Source organism: Capra hircus, chromosome 21, assembly GCF_001704415.2.
Source record: "Capra hircus breed San Clemente chromosome 21, ASM170441v1, whole genome shotgun sequence".
NCBI classification, from domain to species: Eukaryota; Metazoa; Chordata; class Mammalia; order Artiodactyla; family Bovidae; genus Capra; species Capra hircus.
In genome coordinates, this window is record NC_030828.1 from 5,830,944 (window position 1) to 5,854,574 (window position 23,631).

The window sequence follows — 23,631 nt, forward strand, 5'->3', positions numbered from 1 at the left end:
AAAGTCATTGAGCAGAGCAGCTGTGATTTGTGCTGGATTTCAGTAAAAAAATGTGCCCGGGGAATGGGGGAGGCAGTCTCACCCCATCATGATGTTCTTGGCATCGTGGAAGTGAAGGGCACCATTGAGGTGGCCCCCATCAGAGTCCTAAGAGGACACCAGGGCCTCGCAGAAGAGCTGGGCAGGGCCAGCTTCAGCCAGCCGGGCCAGGGTCCTGCTGCTCCCCAGTGCCCTTCCCATGTGTAGACGTGGCCCCAGGACACATCTGGGTCTGCAGAACTGGTTAAAATCCCAGCCTCAGCACAAAGCATCGAGGACCCAAGACTGCAGTCTTGAGTATGTGTGGTCTCACGCTTGTCTGGTAAAGGATGCAGAGCTGGGATCTGGCTGGTCTCTACCCAGAGCCCATGCACAAGTGAATTAATAGTTCTGATTCTTTTCATTATACAGTAAATGAGAGCTGTTTATTTACTCAATGTGAAACTCAGTGACCTCCGAATTATAGCTAGCAGCCATTTAAAGGTCTTCATTCTGTAGGAGAAAAAAAAATCAAAAAACCCACACACGCCAAAAATTTCCCTTGGGGTTTTCAGTGTTACAGATGGTCAAGTTTTAAGTTCAGATGAAAGACAATTCTGGGATCTTGCTGAACTGAGCCATCCCGTATCCTATTTCCAGATGACCTTGATTTACAGTTCTTGGATGTATTTTTCTCATGGCTTACTTAACATGTCGTCATCGTGGGGCCGGGATTGCTGAGAGATGGTGTGTAAGAGGAGAGGGGGTGTTGCTTTGGAAACCCTGCGTGCCCTTCCCCCTCCTGGAAAGAGAGGCCACCTGTGAGCTCCCCTGCTGTTTCTGCAGCCTGTCTGGTTAACGTGAACCCTTCTCTTCCTTCTAGCCCAGGACCAGGAGGCACGCACTGCCTGGGTGCCAGTGTGGAGCACACAGTCTGTGAGAACCTGCCCTGTCCCAAGGGCCTGCCCAGCTTCCGTGACCAGCAGTGCCAGACGCACGACCGGCTGAGCAGCAAGAAGAAGGGCCTGCTTACTGCAGTGGTGGTTGACGGTAAAGGCACAGGGCACATCCTTTCAGGAGAGCGTCCCTCTCGCCTCCCCCAGCGCCGTAAACACCTCCTGGGAAAACCCTCAGGCATCCCCACCTCCAAAATCCACCCGGTCCTGCCCGACTCAGCTGTGGACCCAATTCTTGAGCCATGGGTTGAACTTGGATGACCCAGCTCAGTGAGATTTCCCAAAAGCAGCCGTGAGGCAGGCAGTGGACCTGATCTCTCCTGCCCGGATGTGCTGGCAGCCTGCCGTCTCGTGCCCTGTGCTGCCAGGCCCGGGCCAACCCTGAGAACACAGCTCTGCAGGAGCAGGACAGCGGGTTTGTGCGTCTGCTGTTTCTCTTTCCAGTGGTGATGCTTTCTTGCGTTTCTTTACTTTACTTGCATTTCATCTTGGGTTGGCTCTTACTCCTTGAGTAGAGTGTTTGGGCAAAAGTGTTTTTTTTTCTTTAATTGAAGTAACGTTGGTTTATAACATTATATAAATGTCACATGTGCGACACTATATTTTTCACTTGTGTATACACTACAGGGTGCTCCCCACGAGAAGCTCAGTTCCATCTGTCACCATACAGTTGACCCTCTTTACCCTCCCCGCACCCCCCTTCCCTGCTGGGAACCACTGCCCTGTTCACTATATCTGTGTTTGTTTTCATTTTTGTTCGAGGACAGTTTACAGCTTGGTGAAGATAACAGTAAGCAGAGGTCATCTTTTCTTTCCTATGGTTTTCTCTCAAATCAAGAGACTCTGCCCCCTGGGCCACTGCAAGCATTTCCAGTGACTGATAAAATTCTAGGTGGAGTATCATGTCTGTTGAATTTGTGATGTTTGTGTATTGTCCACAGGGATATCCTATTTGAGGACTATTTGAGGGTTTTTTCATTCTTAAGATTCTGTTCATCTTTAGGAAACAAGAGTGCATTGTAATGATGACAGCATGGTCCCATTTATGGAGCATACCACGTGCCAGGCTCAAGTCAGCTCTGCATGCCTCATGTCATTTAATGTCCAAAACAAGCTGTGTGGAAGGTGAGAGGTTACAGGTTATGTGACATGCCTTAGCTTCTGCAGCTGATAAGGAGCTGGGAGGGAGCTGACCCCAGTTCTGGAGGAGCTGCTGACTCAGAAAACAACCAGCTGGCTTGTGGTACTCGAATGAGAAAAAAAAATTTGTGAGTGCTGAGTGAAGAGCTTTAGTAAGAACTCAGGCAACTGGGCCTGATTTTTACACAGTCTCTGAAGTATTTTGCAGGAAAATGAAGTTCTTGTGTCAGGACTTAGGTTACTTCACTGTCATGTAAAGAATCTCTGAAATCTACACTCTGTTACACACTCAAGTGTGCATAGCTGTGCCGGGGGTAGGCCCAGGCAGTTCAGGAAATAGTGAGCCCAGACCTACAGCTTTTAACCCAACAACCTGATCCATTAGTTTCCTTCGAGCTCACATGGGATGTTCTAAGCTGTCGCAGAGAACGTCAACCCAACCGGTGATGGGCTCATTTTAAAGCACTGGGGAGTCCTTCAGACGTTTTCCTCTTTCACAAAGACCACCACCTTTGGGAGCTGTGTGACTGTCACTGCCCTGTCGCCTAACCAGCAGACTTCCAGGAGGATGGCCTTCACACTCTCCGCTTTCCCTGTGGTCTAGGGAGAGAGGAGACCCGCGCTCCCCAAAGGGGGACAGGCAGCTGGAGGCCGAGGCTCACGAGAGCCTCAGAGCTCTGCCTCGGCATCCAGCATCCGTCTGATGCAGGCAGACGCTCGAGGCTTCTAGACGACCCAGGCACCCTACTCGAGAGGGAGACAGTGCCGACAGGGGCTGCTGTGTCTCCAGCACGTTTGCACACCTTCAGCCCCATCCCCACACTCCTGGATAAATGGGTTCTGGTCCCTTGCCTGTCCTCTCCCTCGTCTTGGGAGAGAGAAGAGGTCAGGTCTGGACAGACACGCCCCACTCTCGTTTCCCCTCGGCCATGTGCAACGGCCTTGTTATTCTTTCCTTGGTCTCTTGCTCTAGTTTTCAGTTTTCCTGCCTCATTTATTCAATGCAGAAATCCCACTGAAATGTATGTTTTTCCATAGATTTCTCCAAGTCCAGATTAAACTTCTGTTTTCCCTGTAACCACTTTTGGATCACTGAGCCGCTTGGTTCCTTATCATCACAGTGGCTGAGGCTGATGTCTGCCCAGAGCCCCCTTCAGGGAAGCCTCCAAGTGCAGCTATCTGGGGAAGTTGGCTGGGTTCAGAATGTGTGTTGACCCACTCACTTTTGATTTCTGCCAAAGCAATGAATAATTACAGCCAGAGTGCCCCTGCCTTTGAACTGAAAAGTGCAGCCCTATGTGATAAGGCGGTGAGCACTCTGCCTTTGAAGGAAAGACCCCAAGTTCAGGGCTCTGCTGGGGCAGCTTGACACGGCGCCCTTGGGGGTGGGATTGCCATGGCTTCTTGCACGTTTGGTTTAATTTCCTTCTCAAATAGAAACAGAAGCCAGCATTTTTTTTTTTTAAAGGAGTGTTTCACAAGGATAAAAGCAAAATAATAAATGGCCAATTCAGAAGGTAGGGGGAGAATACAGATGATAAGTGTTCCCCTCACAACTCCGTTTATAAAAGGCACAATTCTAGCTCAGCCATGAGAGGAACGATTCCTGTGGTTGGGCTCTGGGCTCTTCTGAAGCCCATTATGACTGCCCCATTCATAGCATCGCTATCGCTGTGGAATTCTTTGGCGAGTGACGCACAGTTCAAGAAAGGGGAAGCTATATATATATGTTTTTTCTCTTCTTGAAAAAAAATGAATTCTTGCAGAGGTAGATTTTCCAAGGGAGAGCTCAGGACCACAAATTCATACCACCCCCAAAAGAAGACAAAGACTCTCCTTAAAAAATATTGCCAAGTGGAAAAGCCTTTAGACAGAAACCCAATGAGGTGGCCTGTTGCCAGACCCACCCCTTTTCTGCCTTCCCCGTGGAATCTCGTTGAAGTGGAAGCCTTCAAGAGGTTAGTCCTCCCTGCCCAGACCAGCAGGCCACATGCCCACTGAAGTGTCAGAGGCCATGGCAAAGGCCCCGTCTGGATGTGGAGGTGCTTTTCAAACTCACTCTGCGACATGGCAGGACCCACTGTGGATCTGAGGCTCCCCAGGGATGGAAGGGCCGACGGTCAGGGCTCTCTCACTCTAGCTTGGCCAAGCTGGCAGCTAGAATTGCTTAATGAAAAAAAGAGAGTGGTTGCAAAGATGGAGAGTGTCTCACAGGTCCTCAGGGCCAGGAGGAAGTTCTGGGCCAGGGTCTCTGAAGATGTCAGGACTTTCTGTCCGTGTTCAGCACAGCTTGTGTTTGTGAGCTGTGACTTCCTGTCCCTGCTGCAGACTGGCTTTCTCACAGCTTGGCCACGAGCAGGCTCATGGGCAGCCCACAGCACCTTTTATTAAGTCCTCCTCCTGTATCCAGATCCTTTGGGGTCAGATGTGGTTGGAAGATCAGAGCACTTCAGCTGTTAGAATACCAACCATACATCAACGATGTATTACTTAATACCCCAGCCAGGTCCTGGGAAGCACCCCTCAGTCAGACACATGGACACCTCCAGGTTGCCAGGGAACAGTCTTTAAGTGGGTTGCTGCATACTACCAGCAACCTCCTGTCAGTCAAGGCTAGTTTTGCAGCCTTTTGTGTCTACTGTGAATGTTTAAAAAAAAAATGCCTGCAGTTTTCAGAGCTTCTGGATTTCTGAATTGTGGATGAGGAAGTGTAGACTTCTTAGAGATCCATCAACCTTGAGCACATATAACCTCTCTACCTGAATATTCATTGGACTAAGCTTTGTACCTGAGTTTCAGCGAAAGCTGAAGCTCCAGTACTTTGGCCACCTGATTCAAAGAGCTGACTCATTGGAAAAGACCCTGATGCTGGGAAAGATTGAAGGCAGGAGGAGAAGGGGATGGCAGAGGATGAGGTGGTTGGATGGCATCACAGACACAATGGACATGAGTTTGAGTAGGCTCTGGGAGTTGGTGATGGACAGGGAAGACTGGCGTGCTGCAGTCCACGGGGTCGCAAAGAGTTGGACATGACTGAGGGACTGAACAGAACGATCTGACTTTCAGTGCTGATTTTCTGGGAGACTTTGATTTAGTGTAGCTGTGGTCAGGTGGCCATTCTTGGTCCAATCAACTGAGGCCGCTTGAGGCCTGGTTATGAGGCTGTGGTGGGGAGAAAGACTCTGATTGGTCTAGCTGCAGTCAGGTGGCCATTGCTGGTCCAATCAGCTGAGGCCTGGCTGTGGGTCATGGTGGGCAGCTTTGGAGATCCAAGCAGCCTCCTCAGCATGGATACCTCACAGAGGGCCAGGCAGGGCTGGGGTGAGCAGCTATGATGGCCTCAAAGTTAACTAGTCTCCACCTTAGTAAGACTTTGTAACCTCTGGCAGAGAGAGGATGACAAAAGCACTTAGAACCACAAGTGTCCTCTTCACCATCCTGGCCTCCACCAAGCAGATGTGGTGGTGTGGCTCTCAAGCCCCCAAGCCTGTCTCACCTTCCCTGTTTGCAGCTTCCCCATCAAGTAAGTCCTGACAACAGGTGAGTCAGTGGAAAGCTGGGACCCACCCTAAACAGATTGAGAGCAGGAGAAGGGGACGACAGAGGACGAGATGGTTGGATGGCATCATCGACTCAATGGACATGAGTTTGAGTAAGCTCTGGGAGTTGGTGATGGACAGGGATGCCTGGCATGCTGCAGTCCATGGGGTCACAAAGAGTCTGACATGACTGAGTGACCTAACTGAACTGATCCCAAACAGCTTCAATCCAGATTTCATCTTGGCACACATCAGCCAGGCAAGAGGGATGTTCCAAGCTTCTTTCCTTAGGGTATATGGTTGTATAACTTTAAAGAAAATTTTTACCTCCCTCTATACAACTGAGAGCTTCCCTGGTGGCTCAGATGGTAAAGAATCTGCCTGCAATGTGGGAGACCTGGGTTCAATTCCTGGGTAGGGAAGATCCCCTGGAGGAGGGCATGGCAACCCACTCTGGTTTTCTTGTCTGGAGAATCCCCATGGACAGAGGAGCCTGGCAGGCTACAGTCCATGGGATCACAAAGAGTCAGACATGACAGAAACTAAGTGCAGCACATACAACTGAGGATGTAAGAGTGCTGATACTGCCCAGAGTTGAAACCCAACACCTCATGTTATTTATCAGAAATTAATTGCCCAGCCAGGGCAGCTCAGAGGGGAATATTCAGAGAATTTTGAGAGGTTCTGAGATGCTCAAGTTTTATGAAGTTTATCCTGTGTCCCTTTGGGTGTGGGGTGCCCTGATTTCTGAGTAGAATCCTCAGAAAAGGAGATAGACAAATGGAGTGAGTTTCAGCTGAGCAGGCGAAGGAAGTGTTACCTCTGGGCTCTGTTGTGGGGCTTGAGGCTCTCCAGACTGCCCAAGCCATGAAGGACAGTGTCTGCAGGTGGGAGAGTAGAGTTGAGTGTACCTTCTTCCTGGGTTCATGTCAGAATCCCTCCATCTGAGGTTGGGATCCCCTGATTTGCAGAGTCTCTACTTCCCTGATGTTCACATCAAAGAACCTGGGTGGACCATCTTCATCCCTTTCAAGTCTGGTCTTTCTAACTTACCTCAGAGAGCCTCTACTTTTCTACCCAAATCCGATTTTCATTTCTGCCTACATCACCGTATATACTCAGAAGCCAGAGAAGTTCATAAAAGTGGTGGTTTGTTTTCAGCACGGTATCTTTGGTACCTTTGAGTCCCAGAGTTCTCAATCCAGAAGGAAAATAGTGATAAACCAGGGTTTGTCCCTGCCCGGCAAGGGACTCTGGGTAGCCACGCATATCCTCTGAGCCTCACGTGCTCAGCTGTAAGATGGAATGATGACAGCAGCCTCCTGAAATGCATAGACACTGCTTAGCATGCTGCAAGGCACACAGAAGACAATGTCATTTATGATTTTATCATCATCATCACCATTGTCGTTATCACCATAGTTGAATGAATCTCCTCGAAGCTCAGTTACTGCAGATACTGAGGCAGCTCTTCAATTTAAATGTAATCCTTCATTTTGAAACTGCTTTGGCCAAGGGATCCATCCTTACAATGAAACACTAGAGGAAGCCTGTGGAGAAGGTATATCCATCCATTCAAGATTGGGACTCTGTGTTGCCCCTCTCCCAGTGGCTCCCCAACATGCTCGCAGGAAACCTCAGGGTCCCAAAGAGCACCCCAAAATTCTTGTCAAATTAGCCTCCCAGAACCTGACCTCAGTTTACATTTCAGTCTCCCATAGTTCTTTCACTGACCATCATCTTGGGTTATTCCATCTAAATGGAGGGGCAGCTGACCTCAGCCTGCCTCCTGGGGGAATGGATCATTCTTTCCAGTATGCCTGTCCTCTGACAGCTCAGATCAGACCTGTGAGTATTTTCACAGTCTGCCTCATCAGGAGTTTGCTATTTATTTGTCCACAAGACCACCAGGGCCTTGGAAAGCATGCATGATTCATCTTTCTTTCCCAAGCAGTGCTAGAACAGTGCCTTGTGTGAGAGAGGTCCTCCATCCACATTTATTAAATGAAGCATTGTTACTTGGCTTACTTGGGAAACTACCCTTCACAGTTGAATTTTTTTCCCCCACAACTAACTGGATCAGCCAAGTTGAACATCTGCACTCTACCCCTATAACTCCTTTCTAGTGTTCTAAGACAAGATTCCCAGTGGACATGTTGGTCAGTAGCCCTACATGGGAGAGGAGCTCAATGGAAAGCTGCTGAGCACAGTGGCAGCTTAGTGACTGTCGCCCAATCACAAAAGTGAACCTGGCTGAGGCACCATGTCTGCTCTGACAAGACCTCTCCAGCTAGGATGCCAAAGCCTAAACTGAGGCCATGTCAGCTCCAGAAGCCTTTTGTTTTGCCCCTGCTTTTGTTTATCTGAGGCCACCAGAAGACCCTCCTGGGGAAGGCTCATAGTGGAGATAAAAGACTTGGCAGAAACAACACAAAGATGGTGTTTCTCTCTCTGGAAGGTCCTTTGGAAAATAATCATAGAAACTACATTAGAATTAGGTGACTGAGAGAGAGAAAACGGTGCATTTATCTTTCTCAATTATCTACAAAAGAACAAAACCATTTGTATTATTATTTTTTTAAGTCCTCTTGTCCCTACTTCAAACAGTGCCTTGTGTGAGAGAGGTCCTCTATCCACATTTGTTAAATGAAGCATTGTTACTTTGCTTTCTTATAACAATGTAAGTCCTAGCTTACTGGACGTCCTAGCTAATGCAATAAGACAAGAAAAGGAAATAAAAGGTCCACAGTTCAGTTCAGTCACTCAGTCGTGTCCAACTCTCTGTGATCCCGTGAATTGCAGGCCTCCCTGTTCATCACCATCTCCCGGAGTTCACTCAGATTCACGTCCATTGAGTCAGTGATGCCATCCAGCCATCTCATTCTCTGTCGTCCCCTTCTCCTCCTGCCCTCAATCCCTCCCAGCATCACAGTCTTTTCCAATGAGTCAACTCTTTGCATGAGGTGGCCAAAGGACTGGAGTTTCAGCTTTAGCATCACTCTTTCCAAAGAACACCCAGGATTGATCTCCTTTAGAATGGACTGGTTGGATCTCCTTGCAGTCCAAGGGACTCTCAAGAGTCTTCTCCAACACCACAGTTCAAAAGCATCAATTCTTCGGCGCTCAGCCTTCTTCACAGTCCAACTCACACATCCATACATGACCACAGGAAAAACCATAGCCTTGACTAGACGGACCTCTTTTGGCAAAGTAATGTCTCTGCTTTTGAATATGCTATCTAGGTTGGTCATAACTTTTCTTCCAAGGAGTAAGCATCTTTTAATTCCATGGCTGCAATCACCATCTGCAGTGATTTTGGAGCACCCCCCCAAAAAGTCTGACACTGTTTCCACTGTTTCTCCATCTATTTCCCATGAAGTGATGCGACCAGATGCCATGATCTTCCTTTTCTGAATGTTGAGCTTTAAGCCAACTTTTTCACTCTCCTCTTTCACTTTCATCAAGAGGCTTTTTAGTTCCTCTTCACTTTCTGCCATAGATTGGGGGAAAAGAAAACTATCTTTGCTGGGGAAAAAGAAAAATATCTTTGTTTGCAGATGGCATAATAATCTGTGTAGAATATCCAAAAGAGTCAACAGAAAACAAAAAACCTCCTGGATTATAGCAAGGTTGCAGGATACAACATGTACAAAAGTCAGTCACTTCCTTATATAATAGCAATGAGCAAGTGGAGTTTGAAATTAAAAACACAATGCCAGGGACTTCCCTGGCAGTCTAATGGTTAAGACTCTGCTTCCCCAGGGAAGGGTCATGGGTCCAATCCCTGGTCAAGGAACTAAGATCCTGCATGCCATGCCTCTCAGCCAAGAAGTAAAAGGAACACTACTGAAATTCTTAAAATAAAAACACAATGCTGTTTAGATTAGCACCCCCAAAATGAAATAATCAGGTTTAAATCTAACAAAATATGTATAATATCTGTATGAGGAAAGCTATAAAACTCTGATGAATGAAATAAAACAATTATATAAATGGGGAAATATTCCATGTCAGTGGAAAGATATCAAGATGCCAGTTCTTTCCAGTTTGATCTATAAATTAAGTAATCCTGGTCAAAATACCAGCAGGTCATTTTGGGGCTATCAACAAACTGATTCTGAAGTTTATACCAAAAGATGAAAATATTTACCAAGTCCTTCTGTGAGGCAGATCCTGGGACTGACCAAAGATGAAAGTTTGATTCCTTGTCCTCCAAGGGTTCCAATTTCCATCAGTTCTTTAATCTAAAGGTAATTTGCAATCCACCCCCTTCAAACTTATGTAGCAAAAGGACTCACCTTGTAAGAAATCCCAGACAGTAGGATTTGAGGGCTCTAATGGAGGTGTGTGCAAAGTGCAGGTGGAGATTGCAAGTCAGAGGTGGCATGAGAAGAGAGGGCTCTGGAGTAGAAGCTTCTGGGGTGCCAGAAATATTCCAGACAGCTAAATGCATGGAGGAATTTCCAGGCTGAGAACAATCTAGGTAAAGGTGTGAGATCATTGCATGTTTTGGGAGTGCATTTGGTTCTAGCAGCAGCAGGATAAATCAGGGTTTCCATCGTGCCTGGGGAAATGGCTCTTACAAGTTGTCCTAGAGACTCATGTGTCCCCTTTCTGTTCCTTATTCCTACACCATTTCTTCCAGGACCTGCTTGCTGCATAGCACAGCCCCGCAGCTTTTATCCAGTGGTTGAGGGGCACTAAAACTTCAGCAAAAGCCACTACTCTGGAGACACGCCATGGCTGTTCCCCTTGCTGGGAGGCCGCCTCCTCTCCCTTCCCCACCCCAGGCCCACCCTTGGTAAATATTCAACTTGCTTAGAGGTTAGCACTCCACAAAATGTTTGTTCAGCCTGGTGTTTTTAAGTACTTTAAGGAAAAAGAAATACTGTATCTTTGCAAAGGATAAAGAAAACAACGTGAAGAAAAGCCCACAGTGCTCTCACCTGCGTGTCGTTCCCCTGAGTCAGAGGAGGGTCTTTTTCCATTTTCTGGGTCACGTGTTCAAAGGGGTGGGCGCAGCATGTGCCCTCTTCCTGTGACCTCGGTCCCATGCCAACTTCTCGTCTCTTGGACTGGCCTGCGCCTACAAGCATCTGCACCCCACCTGGCGCCCAAGACCCTTCCCACGTCAATGTCCACCCCTTTCCCTCCTCAGATAAGCCGTGTGAACTCTACTGCTCACCCCTTGGGAAGGAGTCCCCTCTGCTGGTGGCCGATAGAGTCCTGGACGGCACGCCCTGCGGGCCCTACGAGACGGATCTCTGCGTGCATGGCAGGTGCCAGGTGATGTGTTTTCCTTGTGTCCTTGGCAGGGTTTTGGAGGGGAGGCTCCCTCCAGGGGGAGCTTGGGATGGCAGAGGCCTCAGGAGGCCTGGGTGAGTGGACTTTCTCAAGAAGGCATCCCGTAGGTGGTGTTGCCTCTTGCAGCCTGGCACCCCCTCCCTCCCTCAGCAGTGACTGAGCCAGCCAAGAGTTGAGGTGCTGAAAGAGCAGTGGCAACATGGTCATCGCAAACATCTTAGAGTAACTTTGGACATCATGACAAAGGGAAGAGCAGGTAGGCTGCTAGGTGGACTGGAGGATGTACATGAATGTGTGTTTGGGGGCAAGCTTTGCTTGTTTAGCTGTCAAAGACATAGTGCAACTGAGCTGATGCCTTCACAGGTGGTACCTAGGGAGGTGAATATGCCTGGCTTTGGGGCTCCACTCACTGGAATATGATCCACAAACCCATCCTGGTGTTAGATATCTGTGATTCACTAGCGTGATGAAAGATGTCATTTAAGAAGGCAAAAAGAGAAAGGAGAGAGGATGCCAATGATTTTAACCCTAGTGGATTTTTTTCCCCTTGCAAGGTCCAAACTAGTCCAAGACTGGAATTTTTCAGAGAAAAACTTGACAATGTCCAGATTCCTTTGGCACTGTGTGGCTTTGTTATCAAATATAAATATGTGAGAGCGATAGACACTTGGTGCCCAAGAGCTTTGGCCAGGCACCCTCCCAAGGAAGGAGGTAATGGGCCCTTGGGGCTGCCATGTTGTAGCAAAGAATGTACAGAGCCTCGGACAGTATGAACCAGGATCTTCTCATTATCGTTGAAATGAGAAATTGCTGATGGTTCTGCTTCTCGGTAAACCTGCTAACAAGTCAAGTGCGAGATTTGTTTCCATCATAAATTACAACATACACTTGCAGGGACCACAGTGCGGCCCAAGTATGCATGTTCCTTTAGCAAACATGTCCCAAGTTAAAAGCACGTGTGTTCTTTAAAGCAGCACCAGCTGAGCCACCTCCCGCCTCTCAGCAGCGTTTTCTGCAGTGTTCTTACCAATGTGGAAACAATTCTAAGCATCCTGACATTTTCTGGCCAGCGGGGTCCATGTTAAAAGGCCATTCATGATTTCAGCTCTAGGCAGTGAGTGCCAGTGTGACCTTTCCACAATCTTATTTCTTATTACAGCCTTTTCAATTAGAGAGGCTCCCCTGTGCCATGAGAGCAAAACTCTCAGCTCTTTTGTGAGTACAGCTGGGTGTTCATGAGGCCACCCAAGGTATTCTAATAGCTCTAAGTCTCTCATAAATCTCCAAAACCCCATCAGGGAACCATTGAGCCAGAGCCTGGCTTGCACTTGAATGTGACAGGGATGCCATGTGTACACTTGCCTTTCTGCTCCCACCTCTATCCCGTTACCACCTCCGAGTCCATCTCAAATGGCTCTTCCACCATCTCCATCTCACCCTGTGCTGAGACTAGCGCTAACCAGCACAGCCCCTGCAGGCAGGGGCACTGGGGAGCGCAGAGGCGCAGACAGTGGCCCCTTTCACGGTGCACTGCAGTGGATGGGGTTCATGATCCTTGGAGCCTCATCCTGACAGTGGGGAGACCCATGCTTGTTCTTGGAAGTACCATCACCTCTACATGGATGCCCCCCCAGTGACCCACTGCCTCCAGGCAGCCCACCAGTCCTCGCAGAAGGCCACTGTCCTGGCAGGTGGCATCAGCACCTACCAGCAAGCACCTCATGAGAGAAGCTGGCTTTCTGAAGGAAGTTAAATCCCATCTGTAATTTTTCTAATAGTGCTCATTCTTCAGAGGGAATCTGTGAAGGTTTACTTTTGCCCATGGTTAACTCAATACTCACAGAAATTCAAATTAGTAATGTCAGAGTTAATGAAGTTTTATAATACCATTAAGCATGTTTAAGTAAGACTGTAAGAAATTAAATACAAATATAGTATTTATGCTTAGTTATAGTGATTGCCAAAGTGGAAAGTTCTGGATTTCTGTGGTCCTTGTAAATGAGTCAGGCAAGGAATGTTGGTTAAAGAGAATAGTATTATTAATAAAAAGAAACCTTAGGGGGTTTGTGAGCAGAGGGTCTGACCTGTTCATTGATGCCATCACCTAATTATAGTGGAAAAAGGTAGAAATCTTCCATGCTTTATGTAAGACAGCACTACGGAAATGCTGCTGTGGTTTATTTGTTAGCTTTTCCCACTGTTCTCTGCAGCTGTAAATTTTGCTATTTTAGGGTAGTGGAAGGAGTTCTGGGAAATTCTGAGAAGCATGGTGACTAGTTGGTGGGGAACAGCAGGGGCAAGAGGCTCCAAAATGGCCTTTGGAGAAGATTCCACTGAGCTCCAAATAGCAGGCTGATTCAAACCATAACATGAAACATGGAAATACCATTTTACTCTGTTTTATGAGGACCAAGTTGAGTTTCATTTCAGTGAGTCACAAATTACTTAACATGCTAAAATGAAACTTAACAGTGCTCATAAAAGTGCGAGTGAGTTGGGGGAAGAAACACAAACATTGTCTATTTTTCAGCAAGTCCCTATAAATCAGGAGTCCCATCATTAATGATTCCTCTTGTTGGCCTCCAGAAGCAAAGAAATCAAGTTAATATCCCTCTAATGTGCAACTTGCCTCAAAGCTGCTGACCGGTAAGGGATGAGTCAAACAGCTGAACACGTCTGGGGCCAGATGTGTTTGGCTTCATCAGCTTATGTACACTTGCAGCCAGTGTACTCTAACTGCAGCCACGTTTCCTTGGGACCCTAGCTCATGTATGGATCCCTTGTTTGATGAACAGCAAAACACCTTCAGGGCCTGTAAGCTTCTTCAGTGAAGGAATGGTATCTGATAATCTGTGTTCTCCAAAGAGCTATCTTGAAGGACAGACAGTCTCTGATTGCATTTCACAAAGAATAAAAGAAGACTGGGTGAGTCACTGGCTCTTAGGGACTTAAGTGATTCTGGAACCTGGAGCCCATTTCAATGGACCATTTTCAATGTCCAGAATTTATTTATCTCTTATTTTGTGTACAGTGGTTTTCTACTAGGCAAGTGGAATTACTGATGGGATTTTGGAGATTTATAAGAGACTGACTTCAGAGTCCCATTGTGTAAAGAAGGGGTCACAAGCATGCAGGAAGCTCTCAGTTGCGTTCAGTTCAGTTATTCAGCTGTGTCCAACTCTTTGCAACCCCATAGACTGCAACATGTCAGGCTTCCCCGTCCATCACCAGCTCCCGGAGCTTGCTCAAACTCATGTCCATTGAGTCAGTGATGCCATCCAAATATCTCATCCTCTGTTGTCCCCTTCTCCTCCTGCATTCAATCTTTCCCAGCATCAGGGTCTTTTCCAATGAGTCAGTTCTTCCCATCAGGTGGCCACAGTATTGGAGTTTCAGCTTCAGCATCAGTCCTTCCAATGAATATTCAGGACTGATTTCCTTTAGGATGGACTGGTTGGATCTCCTTGCAGGAAGCTTTACTGGGTATTTATGTATAGGTAGGTGTTTCAATATGCCCACCTGGTTGCTGCTTTTCACCCTTCAGCTGACACCCTGAAGTGTGTGATTACTGGTGCCAGACCTTTATCCAAAGCAGTGCTTACACCTCTGATGTCATACCCTGCATCCCTTTCACCTGATTAACCTCCCATAGCAACTTTCGGATAAAGCCTGTAGACTAAGCCACATGGTCACCCCTCTTCCATCCCAGGACTCCATTAACCCAATGGTTAAGGCAGCATAGCACATACCGTGGTGGTGAAGAAAAGCAGAGGCCATCCTTTGACAAGAAGGCAGAAGTGGATGGAAGTTTTACTGAAGGAACAGAGGCCAAAGCTAGAACAGATGGAGAGTCACACCGAAAAGAAAGCAAGAAGCTGAGGAAGTCTAGGACTTGGGAATGGAGGGTGGAAGTGAGGAGCTGGCTGCAAACAGTGAGTCACGGTTGGTGACCATGCCTGGCCTGGACTTGGAGCTTGACAAGCTGTTAGGGAATTATCTTCAAGCTTTTTCCCAAAGTCATGTGATAAGCTGTTCAAGGGCAGCTGGAGCAGGGAAGGGACCTCAGTGCTCCAGCACAGTGCCCACCCCCTGGGACTAAGGGCAGAGTCCAGCTTCCCTCCTGCCTGGCCCGAATGGAAGCCTGCCACCCTGCATCCAAAGTGGTCCGTCACTTGGCCATCTGTGCCTCATTCTTAAATACAAGTGGTCAGCCAGAGATCATCAGCTCCCTGAAGAAAACCAGCAGCAGGAATGAGAAAAGACCAAGAAAAACAAACAGGATAACTGACCCTGGCAAGAAAATTGAGATAATTACAGAATTCTGTATGCAGCCAAATGATCAACCAAGCATGCAGGCAAAATAATTTTGGGACATGGAAGAACTCAGAAATTTTATTTTCCATGCATCCTTCTGAAGAAATGAGGTGCAGTTTAGCAGGATGAGGGTGAAGGCCAGAAGGAGGAAGACGAGCCCAGCAAGACTTGGTGGAGTGACCTGGGAGCCCGGGAGAGGCCAGGAGGGGTCAGCATCGCTGGCTGAAGGCAGCAATTAAATTTAAAGTAAGAAGTCAGTGATGTCCCTCTAACAGCAGAGAGAGAGGGGCAGTGGTTGGAAGATAGCCATTAAGCTGAAGAAAGGAAGTGCTTCTCCTCTCAGCCAGGAACATGAACACAAACGAGGACCACTGAAATCTGTGTGAGGAAGTCCCAGTTCAAACATGAGAAGGTGAAACGGCATGGTTGAGGGAATGCACTGTGCTGTCCGGCTGGTGGTGCAGAAGAGAAGGCAGAGGACTTGGTTTGAAAACCGAAGCCTCCTGTTCCCCCAGCTTGATGAGAGGTCGGCATTGGTATGCTTTTATTGAACATGCGTTCTGTGCTCCCTACCATACAGGCCACTGTGTTTGGGGTGAGGACAAGAACACAGGTTTATAAGACACCCTCTTTCCTGGGCTTATGGTCCATCTGTGGGAAGGTAAGACCGACTCGTGAAACCCTAACGACCACAGGTGAAGGTATGATCAAGAGCCGGTGAGAGACTGGGTTTAGAAAGAGCAGAAAGAACATTCCATGCCTGGGTGATATGCTGGGCGGTATGCTGGGCGTGCAGTGCTCGGCAGGACCAAGAGGGTCCCAGTCCCCACACACGGTGCAGACGAGGAACATGTACACTCACAGACCTGGTCATCCCCTCAGTCTGGCCCATGTGAGGAGGGAAATGGGGTCATGGAAAGTAAGCTGTGGGCGGCATGGTGGGGCCCTGTGAAGAGATAGAGCCGGCTGGTGGAGACTTGGGGTGGGGCCAATGCTCCTCGCAGGACGCAGGGGGTAGGCCGGGCCTTCCAGAAACAGGGGTGGGTAGTGGGGGGCACCAGGGCCCAGGCTGTGCAGGGCCTGGCCGGCGGCAGTGGGGCTCCGGGTTTCTTCTGATGATGGAGCTCGTGGGAGCAGGTGGGAGGCAGTGGGCCACGGTGTGCGCCAGGAGGAGGGGGGAGAGCAGCCAAGGGGTTTGGACGAGATCACGGAAATGCAGGCATGCTCTCCATGCAGTGGGGTCCATGGCCACGACCCGCTCATCTTCCCCAGTGAGGGTTAGTCCTGGAGCAGAAGAGAGAAAACCCATGTGATCGGCCCTTTGCTGAGTAATCAGGCCTCACCTGGGTAGTGGCCGTGAGTACAGACAAGAAACAGACACTGGAGGGGTTGCAAGCCGTGAGCCAGTACCTGAGTGAGTGTATCAAGAAGAGGACTGGAAGCGGCCTGGAGGGCTCGGGTCGGGGCTGGGAAGGCGGCCGTGTCTGTGAGTTCCAGGAGAGCGGGCGGAGGTGTCCTGAGCTGAGAAGTCCGGGGCCGGCAGCTACAGAGGAGGAGCCGGTGTCTCAGGGTGGCCACACTGAGGTCACTGTCCTGGCCGGAGAGTCAGGGGGAGTACAGATTTTCAGCAGACCAGCCCCCCGTGAGCCTGGGTGGGGGGCAGGTATGAGGTTTAAGAGCCGTCTGCACGTGAGTGATGGTTGCAGCGTAAGAAGGTGACGTTACAAGGAAAATCAGGAGCAGAAGGGGCATAAGAGCTACCCACTTCTGCAGAGTCCAGGGCAAGAGAGGAGGGGGCAGAGCCATCCATGGGGCCCGGGAGAAGCACACAAGAGTCTGCCCCCTACTCGGCCTCTGTCTTAGCATCTTTATTCCTGGTCTGGCATAGAACAGGCACGGGACCATGCTTTGGGTGAATGAATCAATGCCAGCACAGATGGGGGGAGTCAGATGCTAAAGGGTGACTGGCCAAAGATGAGGATGGAGACATGGTCAATGGATGTGGTGACCAGGAGGTTATCTGTGGCTGGTGATCGTCCATCGACAGGGGCAGGATGCCGGGGAAAGCATTCAGGTTTTCCAGCACTGGAGTGGCTATTCCTCACTTCTGTGCTGTTCATGGTCCATCCTTCCTGATCCTCCAGAACACAGCACTGAGTACTAATGCTCTCCTAGGCTTTTTGCATGTTCCGTAGGAACTGTCTTTACTGAAAGAACTTGTGCCTTTCCCGCCAGGTCCCAGCCATCCTGAACCTTTGGTTAAGTACACCCTGGACAGTGTCCTCCCCTTGGTGTCACACGCACCCTGGCTCATCAGCAGAACAGGGCTCTGACCAACAGATGCTGACTAGCAACTGCTTTGAAAGCTCAGAAACGGGTAGCAGGTTTTCCTAGTGTATGTGGAAAAGTGATCCCTGGGATAAATGGGAAGACGCAAGAGTGAATTGTTTGGAGTTTCCTTTGGTTTTGTCGTCTTGTCCTCTAGAACACCAAACCTCATAAACAGTCATTAAATCTCCTGTGACAGTCAGCATCTGGGCGGGGGGCGGGGGGAGCGGAGAATCCAGCCTCTTCCAAGTATATAATGTGTTTCTTGAACTACGCTGTAGCAGAGGGAGGAAATACCACTGTTGGCAGATCTCCAAGTCTGGCTGTTGCCCCTTGGTTTTCAGATTCACTGCTGTTCAGAGACATGCATGCCCTGCCTTTAAATGCAGTTGTCATCTAAAATGATACCAGGCAGAGAGCACAGCACGCAAAACTGTCCCAGCCCCTGGGTGCCCCGAAGAATTAACTTGCAGGGTGACCCTGCCCGCATCCCTCTGTGTACCTGACCTGAGAATCCCACGGGGACAGACCACGAACTGCTGCAGGTGGGGCTGCTTGACATTACAGGCGAGCCCGCCTGCACATGGGCCTCTGCACTTGGCTCGTGTGCAGAGAGGGAAAATATAGTCCTGCATGCCTTCTCCTTCCCCTCTGCCTTTTCTGGAGAGGAGGGAGTCTGTGGCAGAAAAGGGAGATGACAATTACCTGTTGAGTCTACTCTGCTCAGATTGGAGGAGGGGGAGCTTGTCGCGCAGCCCCATAAAGGTAGGTGGCCCAGGAGTAGGCTCCATCCATCCCAACAGGGCCCACCTCTCATCTGGGCCTGAGAGGTGAGCTTCGGTTTCTCCAACCAGAACAGAGGTAATTTCTGCAGCAACCCTCAGAGGCTGAGGTTAATACTCTCATTTTTAGAATGGGAAAACTGAGGCTCGTATCCAAATGTGTAACTCTCCTCAGTTCACACATTAGCATTAGCACAGCATTTTCAGAAGAGAAGCTGACTGCCCACCTGCCAGGTAGCTTTTCCCTAATCCAGAAGACAGCTGGCTACAATCTGAAGTCATGTCTGAGGACACTTCTGTTCTGAGAGGTGAAGTTTTAACAGAAGAAGCTAGTTTTTAAGATTAAAGCAGAATGCTGGGTAAGGAAAGAAGAGAAAATAATGGAGAACCTTCCCCCTGTATCCAGCCTTTGACAGTTTAACACGGAAGATGCTGTGAGTCCTACAAACAAGGATGCTGAAGGTTCCAGATCTGGGTCTCTGCTTCCGGGGTGGAGACCTGTGAGTCGGAAGTTCTGAACAGCCATAAACCGGCATCCAGGTGATCTGTGAGGCCCTCACCAAAGTGTTTTGGGATTTATAACCTGACGTTCTGTCATGATGGAGCTTCCCATAGGTTCTTTACTTAACCTGAGCACCACTGTAAGTGCGCCCCATTTCCAAGAGCAGAGGAAGGCCCCCACATCTGTCGAGGGGTCCTCAGCCCAGAACTGCTTTGGCTCAGGGGCACAGCTCCAGTGGGAGCTCCAGACACAGGACCTTTCCTGATGGGAGGGGACGCTTCTCCAGGACACGGGCGGCAGGCGGGGGTGGGGGGGGGAAGGGGGGAGTCTCTCAGCAGTGGCTGTCTCCAAGAATGTCCCTCTCTGAGCTCCAAACCTAGCCCAATGGTCTTCCACGAGGCCCTGGGCCTGCAGCCTCACCTGGGAATTCAGCAGCAACACAAATCCTTGGGCAATGGGTGAACTACCCAGGCCTCCAGGTGACTGCAGTGTGCTGAAGTTTGGTGAGCTTGTGTTCCTGGGCCCAGGAGGTCATCTCTCTGTTCTGGACATTGACCACAGCTGGTCAGACCAAGAGGCATTGTTCCTTTAGCAGGTGCTGAGTGAGGACTGTGTGGAAGGGCATACCATCTTGGTAGACTAATTTTAGCCCTCAAGAGTCATCACCCCAATGAAAATATAAGCAGAGGGCTTATGTTTTGGAAAGGATGGTACAGTACCTCCTGAGAGAAACAGATGCTGACAGTGGGCCCCTGGACTTACCTGTGAATAACCTGGACTCTCAGAAAAGAGGCGAGGGCTGGCTCCTTGTAGTCCAAGCATACCCAAGTGTTGCAAAGCTGCAGGGCGCCCAGCAGTCCTGTGGACAGTCTCATCTCACCAGGCCCCCAACTGATGGTGACTTCATCCCTGAATAAACAGAAATCAATTCCAAACATTGCATATTCTTAAACATTGGATCCCATGAGGTCTAACTCAGTGTCAGTTGGGGCCTGCTACTGAGCAAGCGTGCAGCATTCTTTATGTTATGTTTTAGGAGCAATGGTGGGTATCACAGTGGTTCTCACCGTGGGCCCCCTACCTGCCTCTGCTTGTCCGGAGCAGCGGCAGTGTCTCCTGTCAGGGGAGGAGTCCCCCGAGGACACCTGGTGCTGCTCTGTCTGTGCAGGGGCTTTGCGAGCATTCATTTGCACTGCTGCCCTTCCTTATTCTCACTTTCTTTTGCCCCCAAGATCCTTCTTTCAGGGGACTCTTGGGAGGGAAAGCGGTTTGATCATCTAGGAAAGTGGTGCCCTTCTTCCCAGTGACTCCCTTGTCCTGCTCCTCCCAGAAGCTCCTCCCATGCCTGTCAGTCTGGTATCCAGGTGAATTCTTAGTCTGGCAGATTTGAAATGCAGACTTCGCCTCCTAGCCGTGTCTTACCAGGAAACTTCATAGACAGAGGAGCCTGAGCGACTGAGCACATATTCACACACACAAGTGCATACACACGCTCACACAGCCGCATAACACATGATCTCAGCCAGACAACAAGTAGCCTTTTGAAATTCTGGCATGGATTCTCCCCCAACATCTTTTCCCAAAGGTAGTGTTTCTGGTGTTCTTTTAGCTTCCCTATTCTGAGCATTTCAAAATTCTCACAAACCCAGCATGCTCTGGGGAGAGGCCTGACCTTGTCCAGAAGGTCTTACTGTGGCCTCAGTCCAAGGCTGGGGACATCAGGGTTCCCCAGCCAGCCTGGGGCCAGGAGGCAGGAGGTGAAGGACTGCTCCTGGCCCTGCCAGACACTCACTGTGTGGCCCCTAGGTTTGCCAGGTGCCTTCGCTGGGCTGGGGAAAGCTGTCCAGATCAGGAGGGCTATTAGCTTAGAGTATCCAGAAAACTTTTATCCAGACACCCTGACTGAGATATCAGTGGTACCTGCTCAAATCAGAGACCCACTATTGCTGAGCCACAGTGTGATTAAGAGAGTAATAGAAAACCAGTGTGAGAGGAGTCTAGAGCTGAGAGTGCCTGGAGACGGGGAAGCCTCATTTGTGCTTCGTGTAGCATGCCACGGTGCCAGGGTTCTCTGAGTGTGGTCCTGGCCAGCAGCCACAGCAGCACTCGGGAACTTCACAGAAATAGAGATACTCAGGTCCATTCAGCCCTGCTGGATCAGAAACTCCGGGAGAGGATCCTGCATCTGTGTTTTCACGGCCCTCCTGGTGAGTTAGATGCACCTTGACATTTAAGAATCACTGCCCTTATGAAACAGAGGGTTCTGGTTCAGTGGGTGAGCTGCAGGGCCAAACCTTCGCCTCCAGGAGATCTGCGGTGCAGCTGGCTCTACTCCGTGCCCTGCCCCCGTGGGAGCGGGGACACAGAGGAAGAAGGGGTGCAGTCACCTGGGCCTGGCTTGTCTGGATTAGAACCGTTCATGGCCTGATGCAGGGTACAGGGCAGTGGAGACTCAGTTCTTGTTCTGGAATTCTTTACTCCAGGGGAGAAGGGTGGAGAGACATTTTAGCAATTTAACTAGCAAATAATTAAACACACCAGTGTTTACTGTAACATAAACTCAGGTATGTTATTTTGCAGACCATAAAAGTCTCATGAATTTTTTTTTTTTTTAAGGAGAAACAGGAATTCACAACCTTTTCCCACTTTTTATGAACTGACTGTGCTTCCCTGGGGCCAGCCAGGGTCAGGGTGACCCTCCTCTGCCCTCAGACAGGCCTCCTTGAAAAAGTTTGAGCAGCAGGGTATCTTCTTGGGCTAAATCCCCCTGACTGAGGACTAGGGGGTTCAAGCCCAGCCGGCCCGAGTGGGCTCTGGGCTTCCCGACCCCAGCAGAAAAGTCACTATGGTGTCTGCCGTGTCTTCTGAGACTGTTGGCTATTCCAGCCGAGATAGAATCACAGACTCACGCAGCTCCAAGGGGATCATGGGTCTTGTGAAACTGTGGCCATGCCAGGAGGTGTGGGAACTGGTTTCCCTTTTCCCCACGGTCCCACCTTGGGCGGCTCTGGAAGGGCCTGGCCTGGGCCCCAGTGTGAGTTCCAGGCCCCTTGGCCTTTACAGATCCCTCCTCCCTAACAGACACTAACGCAGGTATTTGATGACTATGTGGTGTAAGGGCAAATGTAATACAAGCTGGATTGTATTCTTTTTCTCTCCTGGTTTTAAAATATTTGCTTGGGCCTCTGGAGGTGTGAGCCCTCCCGCGCCAGCCTGCTGGGTCTCATGGAGAGTCAGCGCTGCAGGGCGTGCCTCTGAGTGCTGCACTCAGAATAACCCAGCACTCTGCTTGTTTAGAAAATCGGCTGTGATGGCATCATCGGGTCTGCGGCCAAGGAAGACCGGTGTGGGGTCTGCAGCGGGGACGGCAAGACCTGCCGCGTGGTCAAGGGCGACTTCAGCCACGCTCGGGGCACAGGTGAGCTCGGGCCTCGGGAAAGGTGACCCTGGCCACTGAGAGCAGACAGGTGAGCACGGGCCCCGAGGTGTTGCTGCAGCAACCGGACAGCCTGCAAGTGCTGTGCATTTTATTGCCCCAAAGCCAATCTTAGTGGATCCTCTCTTGCCCAGAGTCAATGATCGCTTGCCTTCCTTGCATCTTACATGTAAGGACTAGTTAATAATAGTTACGGGGGCTTCCCAGGTGGCACAGCAGTGACGAATCTTCCTGCCATTGCAAGAGATGCAAGAGACGCAGGTTCAATCCCTGGGTCGGGAAGATTCCCCTGGAGAAGGAAATGGCAACCCACTCCAGGATTCTTGCCTGGAGAATCCCCATGGACAGAGGAGCTTAGGAGCTTGGCGGGCTACAGTCCACGGAATTGCAAAGAACTGGACACAACTGAGTGACTGAGCATGCCCCCACAGTAGTATTTAGGGCACCCTGCACTCTAGTCTTAGGATTTCTGAAAGGCAGAGAAAAACATTATAGCCAGAATGACGTATTAAGGTTCTTTGATGTGAATAGCCTGCCCCAGTGCTGCGGGTTGGCCCCCGAGGTCCTTTCTCATGCAGTGGCTCCCTGTCCCACCAGCCTCCCCCAACCCCCGCCCCCCTCAGCATGTGCCAGCTCGTCTGTCTGTCCCGCGTACAAAGGTGACGACAGAGACACTTGTCCACGTCGTTTTTACCCACGTAAAATGATGAGGTTCTTTTCTGACTCTGAATTTTCCGTCAATAAAAGGATAACATTTACACACATCCCTAAACATGTCTGAAGCCCCATGTTCTGGGACGTCCGTGATGCGGCTGCCGGCTGCGGCTGCAGAGCCCCTGTGACTCCCGTGTCCCAGATGCAGCCCGGCCCCCGGCCCGGGCCTGGAGAAGTCGCAGGGTTCAGGTGATCAGCAGCACAGTCTTTCCGCTGGAACCGTCTTCACAGCCTGTGTGTGGGGGCTGCCTTGCCCAGAGGTGGGAGAGTTTCTGATCGCCTGCCTGGTGGCTGCCATCTTACAATGTCCAGGGAAGTAGCTGACACCCACCCACTCAGCGAGAGGAGCATGAGGCGGGCAAGTCACCCGGAGGGCGAGTGAGTGTCCCTTCCCCTGACACCGCCAAGGATTACGGCACCAGGATAACTCGCTGAGTGGAGCTGAGCTGAGAAGCTTCTAATTCCCAGAGCTGCTTTGGATGGAGGCGTTTCAGGCGCATTCCCCTGGTACGGGGGCAGGATCACAGTTGTTCCCCGTCCCACAGAGCGTGCAGAGAGGAGAATCCGTGCACGGTCCCTTTCTCTACTGGGACAGGAG

The 23,631-nt window shown here is 49.9% G+C and overlaps 1 protein-coding gene across 2 annotated transcripts in view; it reads left to right on the plus strand.

The window, feature by feature from the left end:
- ADAMTS17 (ADAM metallopeptidase with thrombospondin type 1 motif 17) overlaps positions 1 to 23,631 on the plus strand; it is a 390,832-nt gene that overhangs the window by 263,917 nt on the left and 103,284 nt on the right. For both annotated transcript variants that reach the window (XM_018066305.1, XM_018066306.1), the window contains exons 13-15: positions 902 to 1,068; positions 10,812 to 10,939; positions 22,181 to 22,301. In XM_018066305.1, coding sequence (XP_017921794.1) covers positions 902 to 1,068; positions 10,812 to 10,939; positions 22,181 to 22,301 — 416 coding nt within the window. The remainder of the gene's footprint in view (positions 1 to 901; positions 1,069 to 10,811; positions 10,940 to 22,180; positions 22,302 to 23,631) is intronic.